This window comes from Alligator mississippiensis, chromosome 4 (genome assembly GCF_030867095.1).
Source record: "Alligator mississippiensis isolate rAllMis1 chromosome 4, rAllMis1, whole genome shotgun sequence".
NCBI lineage: Eukaryota > Metazoa > Chordata > Crocodylia > Alligatoridae > Alligator > Alligator mississippiensis.
In genome coordinates, this window is record NC_081827.1 from 23,473,595 (window position 1) to 23,488,634 (window position 15,040).

Sequence of the window (15,040 nt, forward strand, 5' to 3'; positions counted from 1 at the left end):
GCATCCCAAGATGCTGAGAGAGTTGGCTGATATGATTGCAGAGCCACTGGCCATTATCTCCGAAAACTCACGACAATTGGGGGAGGTCCAGGACGACTGGAAAAGCATATATAGTGCCCACCTTTAAGAAATAAAAGAAAGAAGACCCAAGGAACTACAGACCAGTCAGCCTAACCTCAGTCCCTATAAAGATCATGGAGCAAGTCCTCAAGGAATTCATTTCTAAGCATTTAGAGGAGAAGAAAGTGATCAAGAACCATCAGCATGGATTCATGCCTGGCCAAACTGTTTGCCTTCTATGATGACTGGCTCTGAGGATGGGAAAGCAGTGGACATAACACACTTTGACTTTAGCAAGGCTTTTGATATGGTCTCCCACAATACTCTTGCAAGAATGATAAGGAAGTATGAGTTGGATTGTAAGGTAGATAGAAAGACATCATCAGGCTCAATGGGTAGTAATCAACGGCTCAAGGTCTAGTTAGCAGTTGGTATCAAGTGAAGTGCCCCAGGGGTCAGGTCTGGGGCCAGTTTTGCCCAGTATCTTCATTAATGACCTGGAAGCTGGGATAGATTGCACCCTAAGCAAGCTTACAGATGACGCCAAGCTGGGGGAAGTAGCAGAAACAATGCAGGGTACGGATAGGGTTCAGAGTGAGCTAGACAAATTGGAGGATTGGGCCAAAAGACATTGCATGAGGTTCAACAAGGACAAGTGCAATATCCTGCACTTAGGACACAAGAATCCTATTCACTGCTACAGGCTTGGGACTAACTAGCTAAGCAGCAAAGACCTATGGGTTACAGTGAACAATAAACTGAATATACGAGCCAACAGTGTGCTCTTGTTGCCAAGAAGGCTAACATTATTGGCTTGCATTAGCAGATCAAGGGAAGTGATCATTCCCCTCTATATGGCACTGGTGAGGACACATCTGGAGTACTGTGTGCAGTTTTGCACACCCCCCCCCCCCCAAACAAAAAGAATGTGGACAAGTTGGAAAGAGTCCAGCAGAGGGCAACAAAAATGGTTAGGGGGTTGGGGGACATGACTTATGGCGAGAGGCTGAAGGAACTGGGCTTATTTAATTTGCAGAAGAGAAGACTATGGGGGGGATTTGATAGCAGCCTTCATCTACCTGAAGGGAGGTTACAAAGAGGATGGAGTTTGATGGTTCTCAGTGGTGAGAAATGACAGAATAAAGAGCAATAGTTTAAGTTGCAGCAAGGGAGGTTTAGGTTGGATATTAGGAAAAACTCTCTCACTAGGAGGGTGGTGAAGCACTGGAACAGGTTACCTAAAGAGGTTGTGGAACCTCCATCCTTGGAGGCTTTTAAGGTCTGGCTCAACAAAGCCCTGGCTGGCATGATCTATTTGGGGATGGTCCTGCTTTAATCATGGGGTTGGACTAGATTACCTTCTGTGGTTCCTTCTAACACTAATTTTCTATGATTAGTACTCATCAAAAGCACTCTCACAATCAATTTGTTGACATGTGAAAAAAGCCCACCACCTGTCACCCTGCAAGCTTACATTTGGTTACAGCTGAACTATTTTTGCGAAATCTTTTCAACAAAATTTTGGTCTAAGGCACACCTAACATGGAAACTTCAGAGCACACATTTAAAGCTTAATAAAGGTATAAGTAACTGAAAACAAGGGGACTATGATGCAGTTATGAGAAGAGCTCTGCAGCCCAGAGCAGGTGGATATTGGAGAGAACCATGATCAGAAGAAGAATGAAGTAGAGATCCACAGGCAGCTTAGTTATGAAACAAAATTAAAGTAGATAAGGTACATTTATGGATACAGGAAGGGGAGTCCTGGCTCTCCAATTAGAGAGTGTGTGTGACATCACACATATCCCCAAGTTGAAGAGCAGAGCGAATGGTGTTTGGTTTCTCTCATACTTCTGGGCTTTGCTGTTTGCCACACAGGCTAAAAATAATCTTTTCCCCACCTGTGGTCATATTGTTATGGACTATACAGTTTCTGCCTTCCTCTGTAGTGGGAGGCATTGCCCTCTTCCATCTCGCAGATACATTTTAACAATGCTTACAGCAGCAGGATGCTGATCACCTATCAATTAGCATTTTCTCCTTTTCAACTAACTTGAACAAGCTCCATCTTACTCTGGAAAATAGCATTTAAAAATTAGCATTAATAAAAAAGGTGCATACTTTTTAAATTCTTGTTTGCTTAATACCACATTATGCTATTCAGTGTAGCTCACCATATTCCATACCAGGGCTGAGGCCACAGCAGGCATTCCTGCCTGCTTTATCAGACAACGCTAATGCAGACTGGAACACGTGCTCCTGTGCCAACCTTTCCAGTCTGGCTGCACATGAGGCAAAAAGGCCAGCTTCACCCAGCTGCAGCAGTGGCTGTGCTCGCACCATGGCACCCTAAGGTGCTGCCACAGCCCAGCTGAGTTACTGATTTAGAGAACATTATCCATGTTGCAGTCAAACTCTAGGAAAAACTCCAAATGAAGGAACATACTAAGTCTGTGCATGAATTCACTTCAATGCTTCAAAAAACAAAAAAACCAAAAAATTAGTAGTGATTTTGGATACTCAAAAGTGACCCTATAAAAAGAGGCAGAGTTTTTTAAAGTGCTTCACAGCATATCCCTGTGAAAACCAGGACCTATAAGGTATATCAGCTTGGGGGCCCCAAACTTATTAGACATTTTTAGAGACATCTATAATTTTCAAGTCTAAAATCTGTTAGAGGGTCATCTTAAAAACTGTCCCATCCACCGCTGTAACACAGAAAGCAGCAGCAGCAGGCAGTGAAGGGGGATGAGTGCTCCACCACTTGTCCCCCTGCAGTCTCTGCCCCCCCCCGCCTTCTCCCCAGAGTCTCTATCCCCCCTGCAGCCTCAAAATGCCATATGTGCTCTCCACAGCCTCTGCCCCCATCTCTGCACCCTCTGCTCCCCCACCCCTTCCCACCAATACTTATTCTGTCAGACACAGTTCTGGCACCATTCCCTCCTGGGCACAGAGCACATGCAAGCTGAAGCCAAGCTGCGGCTGCTGCATGCCTGGACAGAAGCCAGAGTTTGCTTCTGGCTCTTTGCACAGAAAGAAATTAAGCCAGAGTAGAGCTGAGCCTGACAATAAGCAGCAGGGGGAAAGGAGCAGAGGCTTCTGTGAGGTGGGGAAGGCGGGAGGCCACTGAAGCCCTGGGAGCACCTGCCCAGTTATCCCATTTGCGGAGGCACACCCTGAGATTCCCCTGACAGGGGATTCCCTAGTCCCCTATCACACTGCTGTGCCCCACCCCAACTCATACACACATCTCTGCAAATAAAGAAACCTTTGGAGTAAACCTTTAAGAAGTCCAGGGGATCTGACTTGGGGAGCATGTTTCTGCAAAATGAAAACCCTGGGTTTCCCTAATTAGAGAGATGTGCCAAGAGGTTTCCCAGAGCATCTCTGCTACTGAGGAAGCCCAAGGTTTTCCCCATTTGCAGAGGTATACCCTCAGTGTCTGTTTACAGAATTACAGAAAAGTAGAGCTGGAAGGGACCTGGAAGTCATCTAGTCCAACCCCTGCCTGATGCATCCCTGTCCAAGTCATCCCATACAAATCCATTTTCTAACCCAGGGGTGCTCAACCTCTAGCCTGTAGAGCTGTAATCCTACCCATGGGGCTCCACAAGGGACCACAATTTTGGCAAGGGGAGCAGAGGCCTTTAACACTGTGGCTCATCCACAGTCACTTTTTCCAAGCCCCATGGGCCAAATGACATGGCCCTCCACTTGGGATTCCACCTGCAAGCAACCTATGCACCTGGGATCCCACTGACCAGGATAGACAAAAGTCAACTTTTTTTTAATTTAATTTTATTTTTTTTAAACATTAATAGCTCATATTGTTTTTATTTAAATCAGGGGTTTTTATTTAATTTTATTTTGGGTTGGTTTTTTTTGTTAAGATGCTTTTTAAAAAAAGCTTATATAAATTTAAGTTATAGTAAAGCTCAAAGATATCATCATGGAATAGAGATTAACTTTTAATTATCTACTATTTGAGACAATATAATCATGTAACCTTTTTAGAAAAGTTTTATAAATAGGTCACAAGAGGCCATAGACTGTATTAGGCGCCCAATCTTATGGGGTTCCCAGAGGCTCCTCTACAGATTAGTTAAGATTAAGGAAAACTACTCTACCCAATAAGATTCAGTCCTCAGTCTAGAAGATCTTATAAAACATCTCTGTGAGGCTTAGTTTGTCGCTCCAGAGATAACGGACTTGATTACCTACCCATCAGCCCTGTTGTCTCTCTACAAGTCTGCGTACATAGGGTCAAGGCCTTACCCCTGCCTAAAAGTGCAAAATTTCAAGAAGTTAAATGAATAAAGGATTGTTGGGGGTTGAGTAGATCTGGGCAAGGAGGAAGAGTCTGGAAAAATGCAAGGAGGGAGGGGCAGTAGAGACAGAAGAGAAACATTTTGAGCAGAATGGTCCAGAAATCTTGAGAGAGAGGTTTCTGAGTATAGTCTCTCCATTGATTTAAGATCTAGTGAGGGAATGGAATGGTAGAAGGGAAAACTTTGACAGGCTGTAAGAGAAGAAATCAAAGAGGAAAAGAAATCTAGAAGAAAGTGAAGAAAGCCCCAAGCTAATAACATACGGATGCAGCACTCATTTGATGTCCTCCTAATACAGCATGGCAAAAATATCCCCCAAATATCCATTATTAATCTAGTGAATTGGAGATGGTTCATCTCCCAGTGATTTCACAAGTATCTGTTTCAATTAGCTTTGGTAAGTAAAATAACCAAATCATAATTCAGTTTTCTGATGTAGCTGCAAAATTAAGCTGAAGCAGTATCAAAATAAATCACTGCTTTACAATGTATAGTGTGTACTGTCTAAAAATGAAGCCTACATCTATCTCTGAATTGTGAATAATATGTATTAAGGTACTTATATCAAACAATAAGAATGTACTTTTTGTAGAAAATAATGGTTAAGTGGAGGCTTCCTGACCACCGAGTTAAATCAGACTTAACTGATTTAGGTCAAACCAGTATATAGTTCTGTTCCACTCAAGATTCAGAGCTAACTCACAGTTCCTCAGCATCCCAGGATGCTTTGCATCTCCCCCACAAACTCACCCCCACTTCACAAGGTGGAGGGGCTAGCCTTGACCCAAGCTGCCTGCTCCAGCCCAACAGGGAGGTATGGTCTAATGCAGTGCTTCTCAAACTATCTGATGTGGTGGACTGACAATTTTTTTTCCAGTGGGCCAGGGACCGGTGCCCAGTTCAGCCGGTGGCAGCAACTGCGTGTAACAGTGGTACACAAATGTGCGACTGGCTGTTTCTTTCTCTTTCCTCACCTCACACAACATGACGTCACCTGTAGTGTTGGAATGGACGAACTGTGGCGCTATGACATATCAACGTTATGCTTCTGAAAATATATTTCTTTCTTTCCTGGCAGCTCGCTGTGGACCAGCGACCAGTGGCTTGCGACCCGGCACCGATCCGCGGACCACCACTTTGAGAAGCACTACTCTAATGCCCTCCGGCTTCTGGCATGGGCCAGAGTAGGCAGGTGGCTGCATTTCTGGAATCAAAAGTGAATGTTCACTTGCTTATTGGTTCAATATATTCAGCTTAGACTAAGCTGCAAAGATTGAATCAATTCAGCCTAGGGTTTTTTGATTGTTTGTACCAAGTCGATCTGTGCCATACAGAAACACAGGTCTTATGATGATCCTAACCCTCAATATGATGCAACACTGAAAAAACAATGTTTAAAAAGAAAACTGTTTCTGGACATGTTTCTATTATTTTGGAACTTTGCTGAGGCAATTACTGATACAAAGCATTAAATTCTGGTTGAACAAGAGATTTTGGACATACAAGTTTTAATTAAGGAGCATCCATGACTGCTGAAGAATTAAGAGCACACTTCTTTGCCAAATAAAAAGAATTTTAAATACTTTTCACAAGGGAATATATAGTCCTCTTACTCTCAATGGCTAGAATATTTAGAGGATACTTTAAGAAAATATATATGATGCTGCAATTTTAGATGAAGTCTTTTGATCGTATTAGTGTACAGTAATATATATATATTTTTAAACCCTGAGTTTGCAAGCACTCTTTTCACTTAAGAATTGTAAAGATGGGAATAATTGCCAACTCTCAAAATAATATGTACAAAGACAAAAAAATTAACTCTGGTATAAAAAAAACATCTAACTGCACAGTCCAAAGTGCTCTAACATGGCTGAAGTTCCATTTTACACTCCCAAAGCATGTCCTTCATAATGCATTCTATTCATCTGACTATTCAAATCCTAAGTAAACCAAGAAGATATTAAGCAATTTACATGCTGTCAGAATAGTGTTAAAATTAGCAGCAACTTTCAACCCATGCAATAACAACACTTTTAGTATATGCAGTATTTTAGCAAAAAAATAAAAATGCTGAAAATTAATTTAATTTATAAGGAAAGTTAAGGGAATTACTTCAACTCCCAATCATGAAATGACTTATGCATATACACATCATCATCTTTTAAAGCTTATTTACAATGAAAATATGTTGGTTACATAAGAATTTAACAATTCATAAAATACTGACGACATTCTGTTAGTCACACCACAATGCAAAAATCTCCATTAAGTAGTTTATGCAGGATAACAAACCACCATCCTGAAGTACTTACCAGTCTAATAAACTGTACAAAATAATGACAGCATCAAAAAGGAGGAAAAGTGAACTGGAAGTATAAGGTTACTAAACAAAAGTGGAAAAGAAAAGCTTAAATAATTTACATTAAAATTCAGATAAAATAATTGCTGGAAAACCCAGACAGGTTTAAAGGAAACTAAAAAGAAAAAGCTCTAATAAAATATAGAAAGATGTGATACTTTTGTTATTAACATTGACATTTACTAGTTATTTTAAGTATTACAAGGTAAGAACGGAAAATAATATATGAAGTATATGCTGGTACACACTACAAACCAGAACTTTTTTGTTTATAGCAAAATATATACACTAGTTTATATATGTTGAGATAAATTAAAAAACAGATTATATTATTCATGACCTACGCTATAAACAAATAAATAAACAAATGCCAAATTATTACCTTTATTTCTCTTTGTTCTACAGATTTTTCCCATATTTGTTGATCATATGCCCCAATCTAAAAACAGAACAAAAAAAAAATCTGAATTAGATTATGTTTTAAGAGGTATTAGGTAGCAAGCAAAAATGTATCTTTTTACTGAGGTGCTGCATCAAAAGAAAAGAATTAACCAAAAATTCCCTGGAGATATCGAGAAGCCTGCATCTTTCCATACTCTCCTGCATTCCATTTTCTATAAATGACAATGCTATAAACTCAGTAAACGTATATAATCTCTTCTGCTAGGCATACACTGCTAAAGATTTTCTTGGCCAATACTGATAGCCAATTATTAACCAGCCATATCAGCCAATACCGATCCAATAGCTGATTTACAGGAATGCAGGCAGACAGCTTGGAGAGCAGCATCCTGTGGGTAAGTCTGTGGGGGGCGAAAGGGTGTGAGGGTGGGAAGGGCTGTCGGGGGCAAATCGAGACCCCCACGGTGAGGGAGAAAGTGCAGAAGGGGCAGGCTGCCCAGCCAGGACAGTGACTGTGACCCTGGGACCAGGAGCTGCAGGCAGCTTGTCCCAGTAGAGTGCAGGTGACAGGGAAGGGGGGCGGGTCACCACCACTGAGCACACACCCAGGGGAGGCATAGGGGGAGGCAGTCCCCTCCGGATTTGTGTGCAGGGTGAGGGCAGGCTGCCTGCTGCAGGCTCAGGGCCAGGGGCTGTACCAGCCTCTCCCTGGTGGAGGGCTGGGCCAGGGTCCACTGGGCTCGGAGCTGGCAGGAGCAGGACGGGCTCAGCTGTGCAGGGCAGGCAGCAGAGGCAGCATAGGGAGGGGTGGCTACAGGTGGGGCTACAGCAAATGTTGGGGTGGTTATAACCCTCCAAGCTCCCCCAAGCACCACCCCTGCTCAGGGCACTTCAGTATGCGCCTTTCCCCCAGGAGTCCTGTGCTGGCTATGCATCCTTGGGGTGGGCAGGGGACACATGGCCAGTGCGTGGCTCCAGAGGGAAAGGCAGCACAGCAAAATGCTTCGAGTAGGGGTGGTGCTGGGAAAAGGGGACTACAGCCACCCCAAAATTCCCCATAACTCCCCCCCCCCACATAGCTACTGTTCTGAGTACCACTGTCACCTAAATAGACAGCTGAGCCGGCCCTGCTCCCACCAGCTCTGAGCCCAGCCCCCACACTGGGAAGAGGTTGGCATAGACCCTGGCCCCAAGCCCACAGCAGGCAGCCCAGTGTGCAGAAATCCAGGGGCACATGCCCCTCCGTCTCCCCCAGGTATGCACACAATGGCAGTGACCACCTTCTCAACACCCCTTGGATGAGCTGTCCATGGCTTTGTCCCACACCTGGTCCCAGGGTCACAGTCACCACCCTGACTGGGAAGCGCCTGTCCCTGCCCCATTTCTTCCCTCTGTGGGGGGGAGGGAAGGGGTATGGGGGGCCATATCAAACTCCCCACAGTGAACGGGGGGGGCTGGGGTGAGCACCACCCAACCAGGGCAGGGGGCAGAGCCATAAGCAGCTTATCCTGGGGGCGGCTCCTGTTGCAGCACGCATATCCAGGGCAGGCATAGGGAGCATGCGTCTCCTGGACTTGTGCATGGGACAAGGGTGGGTGGCCGCTGCGGGCTGAGGCCAGGGGCTGTTCTCGGGAAGGGCAGCAGTGGCACTTGGGACTGGGGCTATAGAGTGGGTCCCCCTGTAGCCTCCTGCCAGTGCCACCGCCTGCCCTGAGCACATCCCCAGCTCTACGCCTCCCTTGCTGGGAAGAGCCTGGTGCATCCCCCACAGCAGCCAGCCGTCGCAAATTCAACACCAAAGAATTACATACGTAAATCAGGCTAGGAAAAAAAATAAATGATTTCCATAAAAATAAAATCAATAAAGAAGTGAACAGAAGATGCCCCTGTTTGAGGTACGATGCTAGAATACAATATATTCAAGTATTATACATGGAGTTGATAGACACTGATAACAAATCTCATTGCAAGATCCTATTTTCAGTAACTTATAAGCTTGCCAAACTTCAACTGCTTTGGGTTGAAGTCTTTTGATGCTGGATGTCTGCCTCCATCTGAATCTTTTAGACTATTAAAGCCAACATAGATCAATCATTTGCAAAAGTGAAGGTAAGAAGAAACATGTTTTGCAATGTGGAAAAAACAATAATGAACTTTTCTTTAGAAAGCTCTAGGCACCCCCATGCATTGGAGCAGGGTTTGAAAACTGAAAAGAAAGAGGGCCTGTCCATCCGATGCTTTCTGCTATCTATGAAAATCTGGCCAAGTTAGAAGCCTCTGGGGAGAAACTGCAGTTGGCCTACGCTGAATATAGACTATAGAGCCTGTCAGCACCTCCAAGTATGGAGGTTATGACATCACCAAACCAGATATCTGCCGGAAGCTAGACCTCCATGGGCAACCGTCCACATAGACAGAGCACAGGGATTTCTACCCTCCTCACAGTTTAAACAAAGCCAAGACATATGCTACTATGTTTGCTCCATTTTAAACAAAAACAGCAGATTCCGAAGATGGTTAGCGAGATTTCTGAACCAACCCTGCAAGGCTATAAAATACAAGAGTTTCAAGACTTGTCATGGGCAACAATAAGGAGAAGGAAGGAACTGAGTGAAACTGAAGCATCTCTTAGAGAAGAGATGCAAATATAAAGATTCAGATGGGATTTTCCTGTACCTTATAGAGGAGAAAAGGTCTTATAGTCCTTGAGAAACTAAACTCAGTAGAAAGCAGCCTGGAATCTCAGCCCGAGACTGGCACAGAGAGCAGGAAGCAACACCATAACACTGAGGGGTACTCTTGAACCCAGTAGAAAAAAAAAGAAACCAGAAGAATAAGAGAGAAGTCACAAAACTAAGGGCATTCAAGAGGAGTTGCATGGGACTGAATAACGGCATGAGGGAAACGAAAAGAAAAAAAAAGAAAAAAAAACAGAAAAGGTACTATCACGGAGGGAAGGAGGTAAAAACAGCAATGTTAGGAACAGAAATAATTATGAAAGTGAGGAAGCAAAGACATATTTTAAGGTTAGAAGCAAAGGGTCAGGGATGGGGAAGGGGCATACAGTATAACATGGGAAGACTGGAGACAGCCTGAACTATGGCTCTAGAGTCCCTACAACGCGTGGGAGCTAGTTGGTCACCACCTTCCACATCAAAAGCCAGAGCAGGCAGGAGGTGTGCCTGTTATAAACGCAAAACAAACAAACGAACAAAAGGGTTTATTTATGTCAGTAATTTAAAGTGCCATGCACTATTTACTAAGTATCAGGTAACATATCAGCATTGGCCAATATGGTTGGTTAATTATCAACTCTCAGCATCAGCCGAGAAAATCTTTTTGATGCATCCCTGCCTGCCCCTCTTGCCACTCCCACCCTGCCAGTATGCACCCCCTGATGCTTGCCGCCCCACCCCCAACCACCACTTACTCTATGCAACAGTTCTGACGCTGGCTCCAGCCCAGGGCATGGAGAACATGGTGGCTCCAGACCTGCACCGCTGCCCAGTTTGCAGACCCACTGCAGCTGCTGCTGCTGACTTTTCAGCTGCTGACTCCAGGCAGCAGTTGCAATAACAGCTCTGACCCTGGCCCAGGGCAGGTGGTGGCTCTGTCTGCAGCCCCACCCTAGGGCCCAAGTTGAGGCTGGGGCCAGGACCACAGCAGCCATCTGCCCTATCAAATTGAAGACAAGCGTACCCTTCCTTCCCTTGTTGAATGGGGGGGAGGGGGGATCTTGCTGAGTTTGAGTAAATACAGTATGTTTGTAGCAGCTTCAGAAGGAGAGAGAGAGCTACTGTTTGTGAGTTCACAGCACCTGTTAAGCTGTGGCTACAAACAGATGTTGTATTTGTCCCAGAAGAAACCACTTATTCCCAGGACAAAGCACAATCATTCAAACATCCATGTCTGTCGTCATGAAGCAAAGCCTAAAAAGGTTCACAGCTTGGGACATCACAAAGTAGGCTTGAACAGTTGTCCCAGGATTGCAACATTGAAGCAATGGCATGAAAGTGGAAGTGCATTCAGCCCCTTTCCTAAATCCCAACTGGAAGGGTGAGGTGCGTACATGCCAATCCCGGGGCTTCTCTGTAACAGGAACGTCACAGCTTCACCAGGGATAAATGCAGGGTCTGTTCCTAGCCTGCAATTGTTACATATGCACCAGCCTGTTGTGATACCAGCCTTGCAAAACTGCTCCAACATCCAAGGTCAACAGTAGGGCAATTTAGTTCACTTGTATTGTTACAGGCTCATGCTGAGGTAACAGTTACAATGTAACAGCTGCTACACCATTCCTAACAGCAGCTCCCCCTCCTCTTTTCAAGCTATTACAAAGGTACATCTGTCCATACCCCATGTGTCTTTGCAGACAGAGATACATATTTTTGTAACATTATTTCTCTCAAGGGAAAAAAGAGAAAGGAAATTAAACAAAATTGATGGGAGAGGATTTTTTACATACCTAGCTTCTGGAATGGAAGGTCAGCTCAGGCATATATAGCTAGCTCAAATAATTAAAGCTTTTATATTGACAATGTGGTTGTGCAGCTCTCTACTCTGTAGAGTGTATGCCTTCACTTTTCATTCTCATCCCAATCTCGCACTTCAATGCTCATGATTTGTTAATTTAATTCCTTGGGGATCTGAAAAAGTGTTTCTAAGGTAACAAATGTAGATAAACAAGTTTATAGTTTACACTTAATCCTCCTCTTCCACCCTAATGTAAATCGCTTTATTACATTCATGTTGCAAATCAAACACACAGACAAAAGAGACAATAGGAAGTTCTATGAAGTAGTTTTACTGGCATGTCTCCCTTCCCACACAAGACCAAAACACGACAGGCCTGATGTTGAAGGAAGAGAAGAGGTGTGTATAGTAGGCAAGGGTTTAATTTTGACCTCATCCTGCTGCCAGAAGTCAGAAAAAAGCATGTTTTGTTTGTTCAGCTACTTGTTTAATAGAATCCACTGATAAGAACCAGCAGCAATTATGCTTTTTGTACAGGCCGGGCTGTGTCATGAAATTATTACCAAAGGAAACATTAAACAAACGTTAAGCAATCAAAAGAAACAGCCTAGGTATGAATTAACTTAAGTTCTTGTATTCAATTTCTTAATGCCATCAAATGATCCTAGTGGTAAATTATTAATAGTGACAGCCAACTCCATTCAGCTTCAAAAAAAGAAAAAGTTTAGATGTATTAATTCTCCCTGGGAGAAAAACACAGGCAGACAGACGAACCAAACTTTTATTATAAACATGTTAAAAACAAAAAAGGTGAAAATATACAAGTGTATGGCTCCACCAGGGCCTGAACATGAAATATTATCACTAGATATTGTAAACCCCTCCCTCACAATGCTGTTCATGGGCTCACACACTGAGGTCCTCCCTGAGCAACACGGGCACCCGCTGTTGGGAACAAATCAGGCCTCCCTGGACCCTGGTGCAGCCACTTGCCACAGCAGGCCCAGACACTAGGTAGGCCCCATGTTGCCCGCCTTGGAGCACAGGTGGCTCACAGCAGGTGGCAGGGAGGCTGTAATAAGCTGCATCAGGGTCCACGGAGCCCTGGGCCAGCTCGCTGGCAGCAGGGGGTACATACACGCCTTGGAGTGGACAGCAGGGAAGGGGTTGGGAATGAGCTGCCACAAAAAGGATCAGGCCCTTCGTAGCTCTCCCACTGTCCACTGCTGGCACACCAACATCTTACAAGTTGAGGTTGCGAGTGTTTTTGGCACTTGGCCCAAAAAACATTGCCAAGCCCTGCTCTATCCCTATCTTTCAAAGCATCTGCAATCCTTCCCAGTTTTGTGTCACCTGCAAAACTGATCAGAAAACTCTCTATTCGGGCTTAGTATGTCTACTGTATTCCCTTCAACCATCAAACTAGTCACCTTGACACAACAGGAGATCAAGATGAGGTTGAAGTAGGCTCCCTATTCCCGGTTCCCTATTCTTTATTCCCAGTTCCCATTTCCTTTTTCAAAGCTAATCTAGACTCAATAAAAACTTGTTCTTAATGAATTCCACATCCTAGAGAGAGAATTTTATTAGCTATGTACTAATTAATATGTAAAATAATATCCCACATCAAGTACAAAGCCCTAAATGAAGGTCAGATTAGGATGGGATTATGGGGCAAAATACTTCTTGGGCCACGCCAAATTTCATGGCGATGGCACTGGCGAACTGTGGCAAAGAACCCTGACCACAGTCCCATCCAGCCCAAACCACAGTTTGGCCATGCTAGGCTGCCAGCTAATAGCCCCCATGCCACTATACTAAGTATAATGGCTTGAATAAGGATTTGGCTTTCGGGCTGGGATCACGGCTAGAAATTCTGCTTGGGCCGCCCATCAGAATACCTGTGCCACCAGGGGACTGTCCTGGACATCTGTGACCAGACACTTGCCAGGCCCAAAGTGTGGTTTGGCCATGCCAGGCTGCCCAACAGACAGCACCCCAGCCACTGTGCTAAGTGTTTGGACCCAAATAAAGAACTGGATTTTGGACTTGGATTATACTCAGAAATCCTTCTTGGGCCACCCCAGACCACACCTCTGTGGCACTGGGGGACTGTCGTGGACATCTGTGACCAGAGACTTGCCCGGCTCAAAGCGTGGTTTGGCTGTGCCAGGCTGACAACAGCCAGCACCCCAGCCGCTGTGCTAAATACATGGAATCGAATAAAGAACTGGATATTGGGCTGGGATTATACCCAGAAATCCTTCTTGGGCCACCCCAGACCATGTCTCTGTGCCACCAGGGGATGCTTCTGGACATCTCTGAATAGAGACTTACCCAGCCCAAAATGTGGTTTAGTCATGCCAGGCTGCCAAATGACACCACCCCCCAGACACTGTGCAAAGTATCTGGACCCTAATAAGAACTGGATATTGGTATGGGATTATACCCAGAAATCTTTCTTCGGCCACCCCATGACATGTCTCTTTGGCACTGGGGGACTCTCCTGGACATCTCTGACCACAGATCTGCCTGGCCCAAAACATGGTTTGGCCGTGCCAGGCTGCCAAAAGACAGCACGCCAGCCATTGTGCTAAGTATATGGAACCAAATACAGAACTGGATTATGGGCTGGGATTATACTCAGAAATCTTTCTTGGGCCACCCCAGACCACATCTGTGCCACTGGGGGACTTTCCTGGACATCTCTGAACAGAGACTTGCCTGACCCAAACAGCAGTTTGGCCATGCCAGGATGAATGGCTTTTTCCCAGCTATCTGAAACCACCCTTATCTCCATGATTATAAATATCCTTTCAGCACCCTGGGATGAAGTTCATCTAAACTGGCTCACTTAAATCAGTTAAACACTGTCCGGCATTCTTTTGTTATCATGATCTTCAACATTTTCCCTTCTTCGTCTATATAATTTTTGCTAGCCATCTGCTTGCAATGTATTTTGTTTGTAAAGAATAAGTAAAAAAGTAACTGTTGAGCAGTTTCACCTTCTTTGAGTCTTCTGTTAATACCGGGGTGGGCAAAATGCGGCCCAAGGGCTGGATGCGGTCCATCAGGCCATTCTATCCAGCCCACGGGGCCCCTAAAAAATTTAGAAAATTAATATTAAATCTGCCTTGGGCTGCCTGTCCTGCGGCCCTCGATGCCTTGCCAAAACTCAGTAAGCGGCCCTCTGCCCAAAATAATTGCCCACCCCTGTGTTAATAGCTCACCCATTTAAAACACAGTGTTCTGCAGTTTCACTTGTTAAACTACAAGATGTTACTTTATATAGCTGATTCTTCTTATTGAAATCACTTTGGGAAATTATGATTTGATTCTATTAAACCAGCTGATTCCATTAAAGAGGGGTCTCCTTTTAAGAACATGGATACTCACTCCTCCTCCACAGCCCCCT

At 44.5% G+C, this 15,040-nt stretch overlaps 1 protein-coding gene across 2 annotated transcripts in view; it reads right to left on the minus strand.

The window, feature by feature from the left end:
• The window catches only part of PHTF2 (putative homeodomain transcription factor 2), a 154,165-nt gene that overhangs the window by 91,761 nt on the left and 47,364 nt on the right, over window positions 1–15,040 (minus strand). For both annotated transcript variants that reach the window (XM_019487502.2, XM_014606494.3), the window contains exon 3: window positions 7,133–7,189. In XM_019487502.2, the coding sequence (XP_019343047.1) occupies window positions 7,133–7,189 (57 nt within the window). The remainder of the gene's footprint in view (window positions 1–7,132; window positions 7,190–15,040) is intronic.